This window comes from Salminus brasiliensis, chromosome 12, assembly GCF_030463535.1.
Source record: "Salminus brasiliensis chromosome 12, fSalBra1.hap2, whole genome shotgun sequence".
NCBI classification, from domain to species: domain Eukaryota; kingdom Metazoa; phylum Chordata; class Actinopteri; order Characiformes; family Bryconidae; genus Salminus; species Salminus brasiliensis.
Genome location: NC_132889.1, coordinates 2,017,912 through 2,038,022, shown reverse-complemented (window position 1 = coordinate 2,038,022; position 20,111 = coordinate 2,017,912). Strand labels below are relative to the sequence as shown.

Sequence of the window (20,111 nt, the reverse complement as noted above, 5' to 3'; positions counted from 1 at the left end):
TTAGTTTAAACGTGGTAATCAAAGGTAACCTTCCGAGACACCTTTACTTTAAATGCACATGACCAGCACAATCATTTTATACTTTAATCTGAAGCAAAAGTGATGTATTTTCTATGTATTTGAATAAAAATGTGACGATTTATGTGCATAAATGTAACTATATCATAAACAGAGCTCCCTAAAAATGTATATGCAAAGCCTCACTTGAGCCAGCCAGCGTAGATCTTCAGCAGCTCCGCCTCCTGGGGCTTGGCTCGGAGAACCCACGTCTCTGTCTGGCTGTCTTTAAACACCGTCTTGTTATCAGGTGTGCCATTTCGGTTGATGATGTCATCGGTGAGAAGGCCCTGCTGGGTGTGAATCTGAAGCTCGTAATCCTGGGGCTCGTCGGGCATGTAGAACGCCCTCAGTGCTGCCTCCTGTACAGACAGGAACGTACAACTTTTAGAAGGTCGAATGAATGACAGTGAGCTAGAAATGGGCCGGTGGTAGAAGGCTTGGACCTTGCAGAATGTGATCAGACACCTCTGCTGTCGTTAGAACAGCAGCATTGTCGGTTTATTACCTGTATATTCACTTTTACCTGTAGACCTGTCTTATCAGCTTATTCAGCTTCATACAAAATGTGACCTTTAAAGTTTCTCTGCCTTGAATTTTCTGAAACTACACAGAAGTAGTTTTGAGCTACTGTAAATTTCCACTTTAAAACCATTCTGGGAAGGAGGACGAAGCCCCCCCTCAAAAAAAAAAAAAAAAATACCATGCAAAAATCTTACCACCACTTCCTCGTTCTTGGTAATTCTAGGAATGGAGACCAACCGGAATTGGTTACGCTTCACAGCATCATCCCCATCAAACACTCTGAGAGTTTGTTTCCCTGCAGGAAGTGTAAGAAAAATGTTTAACAGTGCAGTGCTGCTGTTTAGACTGCAGCTGACTATCAGTATGACGTCATCACACTAATTATGCTTTACGCATATGCCAGCTATTTCCTCACCAGTGTCCGATGATCCCGAGGACTGATTCTCCTTTGTTGTTACTGGCGTCTGCACATCGACATCATCTAGATTATCTACACAGATGAAAACATAAGTCAGACTCTACATTAGTGCTGTTACTAAATATATATACTTAGTATTTATTTCCTTTATAAAACACTGATATTAGAATAAACGCTAATAATAAAAACTTCTACAGAAAGTGGTGGTGGTTCTCCATCACTGTGTTCATCATTAGAACGTCTCCAAAGTTCTCCTCGTGGAGTCTAGTACTATTTAGAGTTCTCCTCAGATCAACACCTGGTTTGGTGGTAAATCAGGGCTTAATGATGCTAAATCAGGTGAGCTGCTGCTGCTGCTGCTGCTGCTGCAGATGGAGTTGAACACATCCTCCACACTGTGCTGCTGGACTGGGGGGGCGTCCAGGAGAACCCTGGAGGAACCGAGCTCTGTTCTTCAGACTAGCTCACCGACAAGATCTCACTACTTTCTTTCTTCAGAATGAGAAGCTCTTGTTTCTCCTTTTTACTGGATTAATGTTCACCTGCTTTATCTGTTCTGATGAGATCTGGAGCTTCTACAGTAGAACCTCTCTCACTGCTGACATTTGAGAGTCTGCACAGTACTGTTTGTACACTATATGTCCAAAAGTTTGTGGACACCCCTTCTAATGAATGCATTCAGCTACTTTAAGTTGCACCCACTGCTGACACAGTCGTGCAAACGCACACACATACTCACACAGCTTGTCTAGTCTCTGCAGAAAAGTACTGCCAATAGAATAGGACTCTCTGAGGAAGATAACATTAACCTACTGGTATAAAGCCCCCCCCCCCCCAGCATTGAGCTGTGGAGCAGTGGAGGAACTGTGTTCTCTGGAATGATGATGGTCTAGTACTTTTGGGTGAGTTGGGAAATTGAGGATCATCCAATATTCTAACTAACTTGCTAAGGTTCTTGTCACTAAATGCAATTAAATCCTCACAGCAAGGCAGGATAAACTCTTTTTAATAGCCTGCAATTCTGAAGAAACACTGAATGAGATGTCCCAATACTTTTGTCAATTTAGTGATACATATATTTATATATACAAGTCACATTCTTATTGCGCAACATAAGAAATGGTGTCAGCGGAAAAAGCAACTGTTATCTAAAATCTACAGGCAACTTATCGCTTGTCAGATTAGATCATAGCTGCCGTTGTTAGTCATTCAAAAGGAAATTGCATAATTCATGTGAAATTATATATTTTTGCATTAATTTTTAGCGTTAATGCTATCTGACCATGAACTATTCCTTTAAAGTCATCAATGCACTTGTAGGAGCTTCTTTGGGTGGTCCTCACTGACGATGTAAAGCCTGAGGTCTTATGAATCAAAAGCTTATTAACACTGGATTACCCAGCTCGCACTGCTGCGACGTCTCTGAGATGCGGTAGCAGTGCATCTTGCTGAAGTTGCGGGAGCAGACGCGTACACAGCTGGGGTGGAGGATCATGCTGCGCAGACGTCCCAGGCTGCACTCTGGAGGAATGATTATGTAACAGGATGCGTGTGCCTGTGGAAACACACACACACACACACACACACACACACACACACACACACACACATCATAAGGCAAAGATCACCAAAATGACACATTCTATGGACGTCATGTTGGTGCAACCACTATTTTACAGCCTCCTAAGTCTTCATTATGGCTTCAGAAGACACCTCAGCACCATGGAAGCTCAGCAGCTCTTCTCTTAAATATTACACCCAGCACAACAATAGCAGCAGCAGCATCAACGGTGGGATTAGTGATTCTGCCTCCATTCAGAGCACACAAAAGAGGTTATGTAAGGACAGAAAGGCCTGACTAACTCCTTAAACCCTGAGCATAGGACCATATTTCACTTCCTCACCCTCACCATAACTGCGGTACTCTCATAATTCACATCGCCCTCATTATTTCATAAGCCCTAAAATCGAACCCTGTGGGACTCCACACAATGTTACCAACAAACAGTTACCGAACTCTTCATAGAAATTTCTGCATTTTGATTTTAATAAAGGAATAATGAATCTAGGCTTAGACACTGAGGTAAGAGCTTTCTTCTATTTGTATAGTCATCATTTAGTAAAATGATCTACAGTAGCTTCAATGAGGTAGTCCTCAGCATGTGCCTGTATTCACACCTGTATTTACACCTGTGTTCCCCATCACTGATTTGGATCCTTGGCACAGGGCTGCTGTCTAATGTTTAGGGGCTCAAACGATACCTTCACTTGGTTTGTGTGTGTTTGGGTATAATGGGGTAAGTGTGCATTAACTGGGGCCGTTCTCTTGAAATCTCTACATAGAAACACAGGCTGAGATAGGATAAGAGCATTATAGTGGAGAAGGAACGTGTGCAGGAACATAAGGAAAAAACTCACAGTAGACTCATCAGAACATAAGCAGGTGAACATAAAAGGAGAAACAAGAGCTTCTCATTCTGAAGAAAGAAAGTAGTGAGATCTTGTTGGTGAGCTAGTCTGAAGAACAGAGCTCGGTTCCTCCAGGTTTCTCCTGGACGCCCCCCAGTCCAGCAGCACAGTGTGGAGGATGTGTTCAACTCCATCAGCAGCAGCAGCAGCAGCAGCAGCAGCTCACCTGATTTACCATCATTAAGCCCTGATTTACCACCAAACCAGGTGTTGATCTGAGGAGAACTCTAAATAATACTAGACTCCATGAGAGAGGAGAACTTTGGAGATGTTCTAATGATGAACACAGTGATGGAGAACCACTATCACGACTTTTCTGTAGGAGTGTTAGTATTAGTATTTATTCGAATATCAGTGTTTCACTGAGCAAATGGTTTTCTAAAATACTGCACAGTATAGCTATAGCTAGACAAACGCTCTGGGTGAGCCATTGCTGCAGAGGTTACGTAATGCAGCAGGAGGAAATAAGCTGTGTAAATAAACTAATCAGAAGTGAATAACTCAGGGCCTCGTGTCAAATAATTAGCTGATAAGAGTTACACTGCACCGCTGTGTTGATGCTTTATTGATTTAAGCCACAACGAACGTGTGAATTCTGAATTATGAGTCTAGAATTGCACATATTGAATAATTGATTGATTTGCAGCGAGATACAGCAGGCAGAGCATCCCGCCAGTCCACTTTCCTCTCCCAGGCATCATTAAATGATGGCCCGATTTCCCTGCTAAATATTTCAACAGAGGGAAGAAGGCTCAACAGTCTCAAGCTCCACACTAAGAACCCAGAGAGGAAGTTCATCTCTAATTTAGAGTGATATTAAAGAACCTGGATGAGGACTGGAGGATACAAAGCCATAAGACTTACACACACACACGCAAACAGATCAGAGCTTACCGTGATGCCACACCATTCGCACCTCATGCCGGACAGCACGTCAGAGGAACTACAGGCACGGCGACACACCTCGCAGCGCGCTCCGGACGCAATGTTGCCCTCCCGCCAGTGGTGATGGTACATGTCCTGGTATATCAGAGAGCAAAGGTCAGCAGATTCAGACACACGTCACGTCCACGTCACAGGGCAATGGGGTTCGGACATCAGTGGATTTTAGCTAGGCGGGAATGTCGGAGAATTAGGACACTCAGCTATTTCAGAAAGAGATGATGATACTGTTAATAGTCTTAAAAAGCACTATACGGACAAAAGTATTGGGACACCTGCTCATTCATTGCTTCTCTAAAATCAAGGGTATTGAAAAAAGAGGTGATCCTGCTTTTGTTGGAGTAACTGTCTCTACTGTCCAGGGAAGAAGGTTTTCGACGGCCCATATTGACCCTATCTGGACCTGTCTGGAACGTGTGGGCTGATGTACCTATAGACCTTTAGACAAAGCATTCTAAATGGAAATTCTTCATTAAAAGGAAAATACAGTCCAGAACTAGGCTTAAACCTGGTCTGGGAAACAGACTCATGGAGTTTAAAGGGGTTAAATGCCACCCTAAACACCTAAACAGGTAAATATCAATCCATTTATGAGCTGTGTTCTAATGTAGGCAGGGAGAGAGGCGGCTGAGATGGGCTGTGATAGCGTGTTTGTCATACTTACGTATTCCTGCCCTCCGTCCTGGTGACACAGGCGACAGTCACTGCAGCTGAAAGGGGCACAGTCACTGTGAACGTGTAACTCGCACACTGAAAAAAAAAACACACACACAAAGAGATGCTTGTTGGTTTCGCAAGACAACAGGACATGAGCTGAGATGGCCTTACTGTACTATGCTGTAGCTGTCCTATCAATGACCTGTGACCTCATGGGGACCACACTAAGGTTGGAATCCCGGGTCGTGCTGCTTGCCGTCAGCAGCCGGAGTCAGAGAGAGCATGGCTAGATGGGGTTGATGGCACTTTCTCCCCACATTACTCCTAGTGTGATGTTGGTCAGCACAGGCGTCTGTTTTCGCGGCCTAGCGATGCTGCATCAGTTTGGCAGAAGCTTGCTAGTTCTCACCTTCCTAGTGTTGAGGGCATTGCTAGTGATGGCAGTTCACCCATTACCCTTCATGCCAGCACTTTGGTAGGTACTGACCACTGCATACCTTTCACCCCTTTTTTTAATTTGCCCTTGACCCTTATACCCTTACATGTAACTCCAATCTTGGCCTCAGTACCCAGAAGAAAGTGATTCTGCCAGTTTTGCCACAAAAAAAAAAACTATGCAGCCGTGACTGTCCTAAAAATATACAAATACACACACACACACACAGAGCTTTCTCTTCTCTATCTGGCACCAGTCTCAGGTGAGGACAGCTGCTGTGTTGATGCATGAGCTCAGATGCCTGGCTTCCTTTGGCTGAGAGTGAATACCTACAGCTTCTCCCTTTAGCTTCACAGAGAGCTCGAGGTATTCAATTTATGTGTGTAACAAAGAGAGACGGTGGGGTGGTGGGGGGTGACAGAGAGACAGCCGGACAAAGAACAAGTGAGAGAGCAAGAGAGAGAGACTTCCACACCAGTCCAGAATTGTTAACTCGCACTGAATTGAGAGAGAAAGCGACAGAATAGAGCATGAGTGAGAAAAAGAGAGAGAGAGAGAGAGAGAGAGAGAGAGAGAAGGTGAGAGAAAGGGCGAGCAAGGGAGCAAGAAAAGTGGCTGCGAAGAAAGAGAGAGAGAGAGAGAGAGAGAATGAGAGCGCGAGAGGGGAGAGAGTGAATATTTCCTTTTCAGACGACTTCTTAGAATTCAACCCGCTGCAAAAGGCCACCCTGCGTTTCCATGGCAACAGTGACCCTACATTAAGCAGAGAGTCGAGAACAGATAAATGAGCAGCTGCAATAAAAAAATAAAAAAACACAACAAAAAAAAAACAGAGAGAGAAATCGAGAAAGGAATGATGACCAAAACAATGTGATCTGAAGGCAGAGAGAGTGGAAATAACAGAGCACAGGCAGAAGCTGACCAGAGCTTCCCCAGAGCTTCCCCAGAGCTTCCCCAGAGCTCCACCAGAGCTTCCCCAGAGCTTCCCCAGAGCTTCCCCAGAGCTTCCCCAGAGCTCCACCAGAGCTCCACCAGAGCTCCACCAGAGCTCCACCAGAGCTTCTTCAGAGCTCCACCAGAGCTTCCCCAGAGCTTCCCCAGAGCTTCCCCAGAGCTCTTTCAGAGCTCCTTCTGACGTTCCCATGGCACAAACCCCTTCATAGGCCTTCAAATCTAAAGCTTGAACCCAGTTTCCAGTCCTGGACTTTGTAATCCTTGGTAGAACCGGACTGTAAACTGGGTTTGAGATTCAGATCTGCAGACCTGGACCGTAGAAGAACCAGAAACAAAAGTGTTTGCCAAGAGTGGTGCTAAGCCAACCTCTCCTTTAACAGTCCACCCACTCACCTTCACAGCGTAGGGCTGCAGTTCCTTCCAGGTTCTTGCGGCACACGCAGCAGAACCGCTTCTTCTGACTGGCCGGGCCGAAGCAGTGAGCTACAGGAACCTGCAAAAACACACATTAGTTAAAGCCTCATTATGCGGGTCATCCCGCCAGCCATCCGCAACCGGAGCCCGAAAGAGCACAACTGGCCTAGATGGCACTATCTCTTGCTCCACATCATTTCAGTGTGATGCTGGTCTGCACAGGCGGCGGCTAGCTGATGCATAAGAGCTGGGTACCGGGGTGGAGAATTACGTAAAACGTTAAAAAACAGCAGCTTGAGATCATGGTGATGCTCCACTGACTGTAAAAGGGAGAATAGCGCCCCCTGTCATTCCCACTCCGGGCCGGAACGCTGCTGCTACTGCACTATGGAGCTTTGGTGGAGCTGCAGGAGAACCTCTCCCGTAGTATTACTCAGTCCACATGTTTCTCTACTTTCAGCCTGTCCAGAAATGCATATTACAGCTGTCCCTGAGGGGGCGCTCAAAGTGCAATTTGCATTTCCTGCAGTGGAGTAAAAGTGAACTACACTCCTCGACTGTAGAAGGAGCCCAGGAGCGAAAAAGTCTTAATGAGGAACCTTCATGACTTGGCTCTGGCTTTCAAACCCCAGTTGAGGGCCTTGCTGGGTGAGAAAGTCGGCACGACACAGTTCAGCAGGCGCTGAGCGCTGGGACGCCCACGGTTTTGCGAGGGCATCGCAGGCAGTTTGCCAACTGTGCAGCGAAGACGGTGCAGTCCACTGCACTCCAGCCATCTCAAACTGCTGCCAGGAGTCAGGGGAAAGTCAGCAGAGCGTGATGTGAACACTGAGCAGCGTCAGAAGGCTTGCTCCAAATGAGAGCTGAACAGTGATGCAACAGGGCCTACAGAGACCCTCTCTGTTGGTGTTGGACTCGGGCAAACCTCTGTCCAGGAAAGTGATCTCAGAGGAGTGCAGACAGGCCTGTGTAATGGAGCAGAGGCACAGTTTTATAAACACTGATAATTCAGTATTGATTAGTTAGTTTTTAGTTATTTTTCAATGCATTTCTTATGTTCTGGAATCTTAAAAGGCTGTGTACAGTACCAGTCAAAAGTTTGGACACCCCTGCTTCAATGTGTGCTGATTATTTATTATAATCAAAATGCTAGAGTGACCATCCGCAGATTAGTCTACTGTTAACAGGCCACTTCATTGGGTTGGAGGGGTATGAGTGTTTGGAGGTGCGTGTGGTTGTAGATTACGGCTACACTGGCTTTAAAGAGTGGTGCCTCAGTCCTGCAAATCTCAAATCTCCTACTGAGCCCCCACACTTGTAGTAAAACACCCAAACTCCCTTTGTCTGCTTGTTACTATGTGCGTGTTTGCTTATGGGGGTTGGAAGGACATGACGTGGTCATGCTTTATTTATCTGCTCAGGTTAGGATATTTTGCAACAGCTTCCTGCCAAGTAAACAGCACATCATCATGGGATGACGCTCTTAAAATATTAAAGACAACAACTGCAGTGTCTTACGGGACACGACCTTTCAGAGCCCTCCTCCAGATGAAATGCCCTATGAAGCAGAAGATGACTGACCTGTACAGTATAAATCTGCACACTTTAAAATGTGGACACCCTTTTTTATATAACCCCGCCTACATTTCAAGCAGGCCGTGTCTCAGCAAAGCTGACCCCAACGTATCGGAGATCATGCTTGAGAGATGCGTTTGGCCATCCTTGAAAGTGATGTTCTAACAGCAGTCTCTTCCTCTGCCTGTCTCATGTGGTGTCCCCTGGGCCATGCTAACGCATTAGTGTCCCCGCGGCCTCAGTAAGACTGGGAACAGTGTAACCTAAGCCTGACTGGAAATGCTCAGTAAACAGAACTACACGCTGCAGTGCTGCTCCACTATACCCTGTGATGTAGCACGCAGGGATGAAACAGGCAGCTTCCAGGCGGGGAGTGTTTGGGAGTATGTGTGGGTTCATGTGTCCGTGTTTGTGGGAACGAATCATGTAGCAGCTTGCGGTAGAGCAGACTCCCTCACCTTCCCTCGGTTGGCTGCACTGATTAAACGCATCCTTTAGGGTCTTTCAGTTAGTTGCACTGGTTAGCTGGCTAACCTTTAGGGCTAGTTTAGCCTCCTAGTTGCACTGGTTTATAGTGTTTAGTCTATTAACTGGATGCTGCTTAATCTCTAAAGCAGATTCTAAAAGACATCTCCGTTATTTGAACTGGTTAAATGTATCCTTTAGGGCTGGTTGTAGGTCCTGTAGTTGCCTTTTCCTGTTAAATGCATCCTTCAGGGTCAGTTTCATCCTTTTGCTTGCTGGTTAAATGCATTCTATAGGGCTAGTTTTAGCCGGTTAGTTGGTTGCACTGGTTTAAGTGTTTTTTAGCTTTGTTGCTGGTTTTAGTGCATCTTTTAGGGCCGGTTTTAGTCTGTAAGGTTGGCTGCAGTAGTGATGTGAATCCTTCAGTAGTGGTTTTAGCTTTTCAGTTTTAGGCACTGGTTTATCCTATCCTTTAGGGCTGTTTTTAGTCTATTAGTTAGTTGCAGCTTAATTGCTGCTTAAGTTCTAAAGAAACTCACTTATTTGAATTGTTAGATTGGCTGGTTGTAGGTCCTTTTGGGTGGTTGCACTTGTTAAATGCATCCTTTAAGGCCAGTTGTAGCACTAGTAAAGTGCATCCTTTAAGGCCAGTTTTAGGCGGTTACTTGGATGAACTGGTTAAATGTACCCTTCAGGGCTGGTTGTAGGTCTACTAGTTGGTTGTTCCTGTTAAATACATCCTTTAGGGCCAGTTTTAGCCTGTAAGTTGGTTGTTGATTTAGTGCATCTTTTAGGGCCGGTTTTAGTCTGTAAGGGTGGCTGCAGTGGTGACGTAAATCCTTCCAGACTGATTTTAGCTTTTCAGTTAGTTGCACTGGTTTATCCTATCCTTTAGGGCTGTTTTTAGTCTATTAGTGGGTTGCAGCATAATTACTGCTTAAGTTCTAAAGAAACTCACTTATTTGAATAGGTAAATGTACCCTTTAGGACTGGTTGTAGGCCTCTTGGGTGGTTGCACTTGTTAAATGAACCCTTTAGGGCCCGTTGTAGCACTAGTAAAGTGCATCCTTTAAGGCCAGTTTTAGGCGGTTACTTGGATGAACTGGTTAAATGTACCCATCAGGGCTGGTTGTAGGTCTACTAGTTGGTTGTTCCTGTTAAATACATCCTTCAGGGCCAGTTTTATCCTTTTGGTTGCTGGTTAAATGTATCTTTTAGGGCCGGTTTTAGCTGTAAGGTTGGTTGCAGTGGTGATGTAAATCCTTCCAGATTGGTTTTAGCTTTAGAGTTGTTTGCGCTGGTGTATCCTTTAGACCCGTTTTTAGCATCTTAGATGGTTGCTTGTTAAATGCATCCTTTAGGGCAATTTTAGCCTCCCAGTTGCACTGGTTTAACACATCCTTTAGGGCTGTTTTAGTCTATTAGTTGCTTGATGCTTAATGTCTACAAAGGTCTAAAGGAACTCTCAGTTATTTGAATAGGTAAATGTACCCTTTAGGGCTGGTTGTAGGCCTCTCAGTTGGTTGCACTTGTTAAATGCATCCTTTAGGGCCAGTTTCATTCTCTCTGTTGCTGGTTAAATGCATCCTTTAGGGCCAGTTTCATTCTCTCGGTTGCTGGTTAAATACATCCTTTAGGGCCAGTTTCATTCTCTCGGTTGCTGGTTAAATGCATTCTTTAGGGCCAGTTTCATTCTCTCAGTTGCTGGTTAAATGCATCCTTTAGGGCCAGTTTCATTCTCTCAGTTGCTGGTTAAATGCATCCTTTAGGGCCAGTTTCATTCTCTCGGTTGCTGGTTAAATGCATCCTTTAGGGCCAGTTTCATTCTCTCTGTTGCTGGTTAAATACATCCTTTAGGGCCAGTTTCATTCTCTCTGTTGCTGGTTAAATGCATTCTTTAGGGCCAGTTTCATTCTCTCGGTTGCTGGTTAAATGCATTCTATAGGGCCAGTTTCATTCTCTCGGTTGCTGGTTAAATGCATTCTTTAGGGCCAGTTTCATTCTCTCGGTTGCTGGTTAAATGCATCCTTTAGGGCCAGTTTCATTCTCTCGGTTGCTGGGTAAATGCATCCTTTAGGGCCAGTTTCATTCTCTCGGTTGCTGGTTAAATACATCCTTTAGGGCCAGTTTCATTCTCTCAGTTGCTGGTTAAATACATCCTTTAGGGCCAGTTTCATTCTCTCTGTTGCTGGTTAAATGCATCCTTTAGGGCCAGTTTCATTCTCTCGGTTGCTGGTTAAATGCATCCTTTAGGGCCAGTTTCATTCTCTCGGTTGCTGGGTAAATGCATCCTTTAGGGCCAGTTTCATTCTCTCTGTTGCTGGTTAAATGCATTCTTTAGGGCCAGTTTCATTCTCTCGGTTGCTGGGTAAATGCATCCTTTAGGGCCAGTTTCATTCTCTCGGTTGCTGGGTAAATGCATCCTTTAGGGCCAGTTTCATTCTCTCGGTTGCTGGTTAAATACATCCTTTAGGGCCAGTTTCATTCTCTCGGTTGCTGGTTAAATGCATCCTTTAGGGCCAGTTTCATTCTCTCGGTTGCTGGGTAAATGCATTCTATAGGGCCAGTTTCATTCTCTCGGTTGCTGGTTAAATGCATTCTATAGGGCCAGCTTTAGGCGGTTAATTGGTTGCACTGGTTAAGCGTATTCTTTAGAACGGTTTTTCAGCATCTCAATTGGATGCTGGTTAAGGGCATCTTTTTGGGCCAGTTTTAGCCAGTCTGTTGTTAGCATTGGTTAAATGCATCCTTTAGGGCTGCCTTTAGCCTCGCAGTTAGCTGCAGGGGTTAAACGTATCTTTTAAGACCACATTCACACTACACAATCAGGTTAGCCCTGTCCACCAACAGGTTAATCCTCATTTATTCCAGAGAATGGCTGAGTTCAACATCTGAGCACTGTGCAAATTGGAGCATGTCCATTTCCCTCTGCCAGAAAGGCAAAAAAAATCGGCCGTGGCTATAAATCACAGCTCTCAGCATCAGTTTGCAATGTTTCACCGTTCATTTTCTCTGACCTTCAGTGTTCATTGATTTGTCACTGTATCAACATGTGTCTGAGTAGCAAATCAGGTCAGAAGACATGAACTCATTTTCTGGTCCGAGTATGATGAGCAAGTGAATAACTTGAGACAGTGGGCGTCCGGCCTCGTGACTGTGCACACAGAGCAGTGCGCAGAGATAATGGAGGTGTTTTACATATGCCCTGCATGGGGGGAGACTCTGACAGCATAAATATCCAGCCCAGAAAAGGCTGTGACATTTGCCGAAGCAAATCCAGATAATTGGCCCTCAGGCGAGCAAGCAGGGGGATTAGAATCATTGATGTCAGATATATGATGGAGATAGATGCAGAGAGAGGGGATGCAGCTGTCCTAAAGCGATAGCTGGAAATAAAAAATGATCATAATTTGCCCAACTTGCCCAGCATGCTATCGATTGGTTGCTTTTCGAAGACGCGTTTGGTGTCCAAAGAAACACGTAGGGGTGTAGGGGTGCAAGATAATATTGATACATGGACGTTTTGCAATATTATAATTCTCAAAAACACAGTATTGATTATTAAAAAATAGCTTAGATGTAAACTGGTGTCAGACAGTGGTTCATTTAGCGTTGCATTTAATTAATTAATTAATTTATTTATTTTACTTGCGTCATTTTACTAAACTGAATTGTACCCCTGTATCGTAATGTATCTCGTAACACCAGGTTCTCGCCAATACACAGCCCTACTGGTACAGAATCTCTAATAGACTTGCTTAGTAGTGGCGGATTCAGGCAGAATCTGCATTCACCCCTTTTGACACTTCTTTGAGCAGCTGTTGTAATACCTGAAATTGTAAATCAAGACACATTGCATGTCCGAATATTTATGGACACCCTTTCTGATAAATGCATTCAGCTACTTGAAGTTGCATCCATTGCGACACACACACACAGCTTGTCTAGTCCTGCCAACAGTGCAGATAAACATGAACCGATTGGCGCCATGCTGCCTAATGCCAGGCGTGGGCATCCACACTGAGCTGTGGAGCAGTGGAACTACTTCTCTGGAACGATGGTGGTGCTCCAGTCAATGCTTCTGGGATGAGTTGGGGAGTTGGGGATGAGGTAGGGTGGTTATCATCCAACATCCTAACCTTACTAACACTCTTGCCGCTGAATACAATCAAATCCTCACAGCAAACCTACTCCAAAAGTAGTAGAAAGCCTTCTTCCCTGGACAGTAGAGGCAGATACTCCAACAAAAGCAGGATCAGCTCTTTTTAATAGCCTTGATTTCAGGAGAAACAATGAATGGTGTCCCAATATTTTTGTCCATATTTTGTATCGGCAACACCTTTTAAGGCATAACAGGCAGCATCTGCACTTAGTATTTGGAGTACGGAAGCAGGCTCGACCTTTGTGAACACAACAAGAGAGCTCTCCGCTAACAGGAAGCCTTGCAGTGAGCCCGGTCCCTCTATAAAGCAGGGGCAGTGGAAAACCACTACTGTGAAGGATGTCCAAATACGGGACTGTCAACCCCATTTCCATGGCAACTGTATCTATGAAGACCAAGACTCCAAAAGCCGTTCCCTTCCTTAGGTCCACTTAAGAAATGCCTACATCGTCCTTGAGCTGGCCGCGTCCTGCTCTGAGAGGGGACACTTCCTGGCTGGCTCCTGCCCTCCCGTGGGACTTCCTACAGTAGACTGGAGGGCATCCTACAGGAAGTGACCTCGTTTCCTGCAAAGGGTCCGCACTGCGCCCAGCCATAAAGGTAGATGGCTTGCGGAAAAGCATGCAGCGTCAAAAACAGAGCAGCAACAGGACAAACAACTGGGACTCCTTCCGGGCAGAACCTACACGAGCTCGTAAGCTCCTGCTGCAGTTCAGCCTCAAGGTTACTCAAGGTTCCCTCTTTTCACTCTATGCTGCGTGAAGGTCCCTCAAATAATGAACTCAGCTTTCACTTGTGTAGTGAGCAGCGATCCAACCCGGCTCCTCCACACTATGTGAAGCAGGTGCTGAGGAAAGCTAAGCTCCTGCTGCAGCTCTCAGGGTGCCAGGTTCACAAGTTCTTACCTTTGCTTTTAATCCAGTATGAAACTGAGGTGTGTGTGATCTTTTAGGAGCCTGGCAGTAATAACTATAAAGTGTAGTAATCCAGTATGAATTCCAGTGTGTCATTTTTAGATTATGGCAGTAAAAACTGTAAAGTATAGTAATCCAGTATGATTCAGCAGTGTATGTCATCTGTAGATTATGCCATTAATAACTGTAGAGAAATTTTAATCCGATATGAATATATTAATATTTGATTTTGATCTTTCATCCAAAATAGCTGAATTATCATTGATTATCAAGGTGGTGTCATTTAAGAAATTGCCAACAATAACCACATATGTAATTCAGTATGAATCTTCAGTGTGTGTACTTTTTTAGGAGCCTGGCAGTAATAACTGTAAAAGTATAGTAATCCAGTATGAATCTGCAGTGTATGTCATCTTTAGATTGTAGCAGTAATAACTGTAAAAGTATAGTAATCCAGTATGAATCTGCAGTGTATGTCATCTTTAGATTATGGCAGTAATAACTGTAAAGTATAGTAATCCAGTATGAATCTGCAGTGTATGTCATCTTTAGATTATGGCAGTAATAACTGTAAAGTATAGTAATCCAGTATGAATCTGCAGTGTATGTCATCTTTAGATTATGGCAGTAATAACTGTGAAGTATAGTAATCCAGTATGAATTTGGCATGTAACAGTATATTAAACTACTATCCTAAGGATTAATATTTGGTGTAATTTAAGCGTACCTAAAATACTTTTGGTGTGGTGTTCTGTTTTAGGATCCTTGCAGTAATAACTGTAAAGTATAGTAATCCAGAATGAATCTGCAGCATGCAGTCATAACAACAGTGGAGTAATTACAATCTGGGATGAACCTGCAGTGTATGTCATCATTATATATTATGGCAGTAAGGCCTGTGGAGAGATTTTAATCCGGTATGAATCTGTTAAAGTGTGTTATTCTCATAGCCTGAAAGTAATAACAACAGAGTGACCATTAATCCAGTATTAATAAATGTATATGTGGTTCTTAAATTCTGGCAGTGATAACTGCGGAATGATTTTAATCCACTAATTAATTAAGACTAATTAAGAATCCAGTATGAATTAGCCGTGTACGTCATTTTAATAGCCTGGCAGTAATAACCGCGGAGTGATTTTAATCCAGTATGTGGTTTGTGTGGCAATAGAGCTGGGCAAGAGCACTGATTAACTGCAGGTTTCATTACAAATACTGTAATCAGTCTTTTTTAATTACGCTGTTGGTGCATTTTCTCCATGTGACAAAAATTACAATAAATATTGCATGTTGTGAATAATGTCTTTAAATATTGTGCTATATAATTCTTTTCCCATATCACCCCGCTTTATGTGGCAATAATAATTCAGAATTATTTTTTTATCCAGTGTTAATTCACAGTGTGTGTCATTCTCATAGCCTGGTAGCAAAACAGCAATATTTAGCAATATTATTCATTTTACAGCAGTAATTGTGAGATGATTACCCTCTACATTAAACTGTTAACAATAACTTTGTAGCCCTCATCACAGCGCCCATCAGATGGTGGAGGAAGTACAGCTAGCCTGGTTTGACCAACATATCATTCACACCCCCGTCTCTGTGGCTAACACTTGCATGTTTCACTAAGCATCAGTCTGCAGACCACTGTCTTACTATCTGTCTGTTAACAGGTCTGCTTACAGTTTAAATCTAGACAATACTTCATTTAAAACAGTAGCACTATGTATATGAGAAGGGGGGTAAGATGACTATATGTAATTGCTATCATTAATAACCCCACAATACGCTGAAACTGCAATTATGGGTTATGGGTGTAGACCAAAGGTGTGGGGTACTTCCGGGTAAACAGCTCGCGTTCGATCAGCGGGTGAGCAGCAGTGTGTGTAGTTTCTATACTTAAAGTTAGTGTGATTTTAATCCAGTATGAATCTGCAGTGTGTGCAGTTTTTACAATCAGGGATTAATAGCTAATTTTAATCCAGTATGAATCTGCAGTGTGTGCAGTTTTTACAATCAGGGATTAATAGCTAATTTTAATCCAGTATGAATCTGCAGTGTGTGTAGTTTTTTACAATCAGGGATTAATAACTGATTTTAATCCAGTATGAATCTGCAGTGTGTGTAGTTTTTTTTTTACAATCAGGGATTAATACCTGTGATTTTAATCCAGTATGAATCTGCAGTGTGTGTACTTTTTACAATCAGGGATTAACAACTGTGATTTTAATCCAGTATGAATCTGCAGTGTGTGTAGTTTTTTTACAATCAGGGATTAATAACTGATTTTAATCCAGTATGAATCTGCAGTGTGTGTAGTTTTTTTACAATCAGGGATTAATAACTGTGATTTTAATCCAGTATGAATCTGCAGTGTGTGTAGTTTTTACAATCAGGGATTAATACCTGTGAATTTAATCCAGTATGAATCTGCAGTGTGTGCAGTTTTCACAGCCTAATGGTACTTTTGTGGAGTGACTGTAATCCAGTATGAATCTGCAGTGTAGATTTTACAGTCCAACAGTAGTGACTGTGGAGTGACTATAATCCAGTATGAATCTATAGTATTTGCAGTCTTTTAGGCCTGCAAATCAGTGAGTAGATGTGCAGTGATTTTAATAATTAATAAAAATAAATTGGCATAAAATAATTGTAAATGTTTAAATATTTTAAAAGTTTTAATATTCACTAAAATTGTTACGCTGAACAAAACTGGGACTAAATTAGAAATATGTCCGCCGAGGGTCTGAGAGTCTTTTGGGCTGTAGGAGCTTCATCTACCTTCTTCAACTGCAACATTACAGCACCGGTTCAGATGCTCATCATTCAAGAGAAAACCATCGTAGAAGGTTCCAGTACAAAATGTACCACATGGCAACTCTTTGAGCGAAACACAAGCTCAAATGGGAAACAAAGGTGGATGGAATTGCGAGTCCGAAGCCTTGCTTGGAATACTAAGCAGCATCAGTGAAGGCATTCCCAAATAAAATGAAAGTGGTTCCTCGAGTGCAGGCGCATTCAAACCTAATATGCAATAAAACCCTCACGACGGTGAGCATGAGCTGCCTCGGCCTCGGCACGGCAGCTGCTCTCTCGGCAGGTCTGGCCCGTAATTAGGGAGGAGAGGAGAGCCTGAAGCTCTCAGGATGTCTGGACAGTCATTAAAGGAGCGTGGGGGTGAGTCTGGGGGGGTGAGTCTGGGAGGGTGGGCGGGCGGGCGGATTGAGCTGAAGCTCCTGCAATACCCTTTAGATTCACTGGAGACATGCTCCCATCTGCTGTCCTCTGCAGTGCTTTGTTTAATGCTTGTTCTGATATGAAAACTACGCAAAGGAACTTCATCTAAATACAGAGACATGCAAAAGTTTGGGCACCCCTGGTCAAAGTACCTGTTACTGTGCTAATAGCTAAGCAATGATGATGACCTGACTATATCCATATATATAACCATATAACTCATAATTCAACATGGGCTTAGTGTGAATTCTAAGAATAGCAGGCGGACAAATGTACCGCCTCACTTTAAGAACAGGTGCATTTAGTAAGGCTGCACCGATCCGATACTAGGATCGGATATCGATCCCGATACTAAGAAAATTAGCTGGATCGGATATCAGATAATTAGTCTGATCCAAAGGACTGATCCATTCACAGAACCCAATTTTCGCACCTCCGCTATTCTAGGCTTCGTAACCCAGGATCAGAGTAACCCACAGACATCATACACATATCAAGACTGCCCACTATCAGCGAGTAATCCAGCAAGTCTTCTATATAAGGAGAACCGAGAAGGGAGGAGCTGCTAGCTCCTCTGTAATCTCCTCTTTAGACTTTGGATTTCAGAATAAAAGTCCTAAGCCCAGACAATACTGTGCTGAGGTTCAACAGTTATTAATTTTAGCGATCAATAAACAGGAATTGGGTTAACTTATATCTGTGTTCATTTGTTATTGTTTGTTTCACAAAGTCAGTAAAGTAATGATTCTCCCAGATCTCCCAGGTCGGGTTTATGGGTTATTCATTCAACAATGGTATCGGATTACTATCGGGTTCATGTATCGTAATCTGTACCGGAACAGAAAAAGATGGATCGGTCCATCCCTAGCATTTAGCAGCTACAAAAACAACAGCTTGTAAAAGCTTCTCTAGTAACGGTTAATAAGCATGAACAGGCACAGTTAAGGTGGTTTTGCTGTTTTTGGTGGCCCATCGACCAGAATAGCACCTGTGTGTTTTCTCTTCAGGTGCTCGTGCATGGCGCGAGTGCTGCTGTGGTATAACATCGAAACTTTGCCCAGTGCTCAAACCACCTTTTTGGTTCGTGCTAATTTTAAGTGACCTAATACTTTTAAATAGGGCTGCAACTGAGGACTATTTTTCTCTCCATTAATTATTTTGTCTATTATTAAGTTATTATTAGTTAAAAATTCCTTTATTTTGACAAAACTGTAAATATAGGTTTACATATTACGTTGCCAAGAACTTCAGCAGAACAGTCAGCAGTGCAGTGGGATTGTATATTAGATTTATTAGACTTATTAGATATGGTTTATTTCCAGTCACGCCCAAAGTACACACACTCTCAACAACAACCAGCCCTATGGTCTTTGACTGTGTGTGATCAGTGGGGTCTTTACATTGGGGTCACTATTTTTATTCCCATATTTTCAGATGATTTTCAGAGAAGAGGAACTTCTTGTAACTTCACCTTCACTGCTGACTGTTCCCAGTTATCTAGGCAATCCCACAATTCCTTTACATACAAAAGGTCCTCATTTCTACATTTCTGGGCGGGAAAAAAAAGAAGCAGCTTCCAGCTTTGTCAAAGTATGTGGTCGCCAGTTACGGTCCGGCGTTACGTACGTATGAAGCAGTGGTTTTTCTGTTTCTGGGGCTCCACTGTCTAGAATAGCGTCTGTGTGTCTCGTGTATGACGCGGGTGCTGCTGCGGTGGGCCTTCAAACCTTTGCCCAGCGCTCAAACCACCTTTTTGTTTAGTGCTAATTTAGGTTGTCATTCTTTTGATGCCGTGGGTTTTTGTAAACGTTAAAAACCCGATTTCAAACAGAGTCTGTAGCTCAGCCGACCGGAATGGAGCCAGAGATGGCTGAGCTCATGAAGCAGTTAGGTAGTGGAAATGAGGAAAATGTGAAGTGTTTCAGACACCTAAAAAATCTAATTAAAAAATAAAATAAAATAATGATAAAATGATGTGTCAGCTTAAAAAATACTGCATTTTCAGCACTGACATTATCAACTTCACAGACTAATCACGGCAGGCCGATTTTCAACCTCTCGAGTCTTTAAAAAATCTATTTTACCACAGAGGTGGACTGCTGAAGCAAACTGACGCTGGAGCCAAAAATAACTGATTTGATTAATATGACATATACACATCAGTGCGTGTGTATATATATATATATATATATATATATATATATATATATATATATATATATATATATATGAAATGTAAAAAAAAATATTAACATCAACACAGCTTATCGCTGCATCCCTAAATTTATAAAAATAAGACTTGGGGTTCGCAGCATTGCGCAGTTCTCATGCATGTTCGCCAAAAATTTCTGCGCTGTTATTTTAAGGTAGAAATGCTACATAATGCTGCTTTAAAATGATTTATAATATAAGATGTGAAGCGGCATTTAAAGTAAGGCTTAATCCTTCCCTAGAAATACCGCTGGTTGTGTTTTTGCGGTGCTGAAGTCAAAAACACTAGGCCAGAGATGCTAATTAGGAGCTTCACGTGCACATTCAGGTTTCGACAAGGTATACCAAACTACCGAACTCCTCCTGAGAGGCTGCTTGGCGCTCCCAACAATAGATTTAGCCTAAAACTTGACCCGAATCACTCTGGTAACTGCTTGCCTTAAATGAAAATGATTCATGGTTGAGGATTAAGCTCAATATCAGCGCAGACAAAGCAGGCTCGGAAGGCCCCACACATCAAGAGCTCCTGCTATTCCTGCTACATCCCCATAACTCCTTGTTTATGAAACAGGAAGATGAAAATAGTCTCCGGGCTTCTTCTCTGGTAGAATAAAGAGGCTCTGGAGGATGTGAGTAAATTACGCTAAATGAACCTCGGTGAAAGTGCCACTGTCA

General features: G+C 43.1%; 1 protein-coding gene across 1 annotated transcript in view; it reads right to left on the bottom strand.

Annotated features, from left to right (window-relative positions):
• Positions 1 to 20,111, bottom strand: part of LOC140573769 (diacylglycerol kinase theta) — a 48,288-nt gene that overhangs the window by 17,500 nt on the left and 10,677 nt on the right. Inside the window, exons 3-9 of the mRNA XM_072693320.1 lie at positions 6,852 to 6,951; positions 5,076 to 5,161; positions 4,364 to 4,489; positions 2,399 to 2,555; positions 998 to 1,072; positions 777 to 877; positions 205 to 419 (exon numbers count right to left, since the gene is read on the bottom strand). Of these exons, the coding sequence (XP_072549421.1) occupies positions 205 to 419; positions 777 to 877; positions 998 to 1,072; positions 2,399 to 2,555; positions 4,364 to 4,489; positions 5,076 to 5,161; positions 6,852 to 6,951 (860 nt within the window). The remainder of the gene's footprint in view (positions 1 to 204; positions 420 to 776; positions 878 to 997; positions 1,073 to 2,398; positions 2,556 to 4,363; positions 4,490 to 5,075; positions 5,162 to 6,851; positions 6,952 to 20,111) is intronic.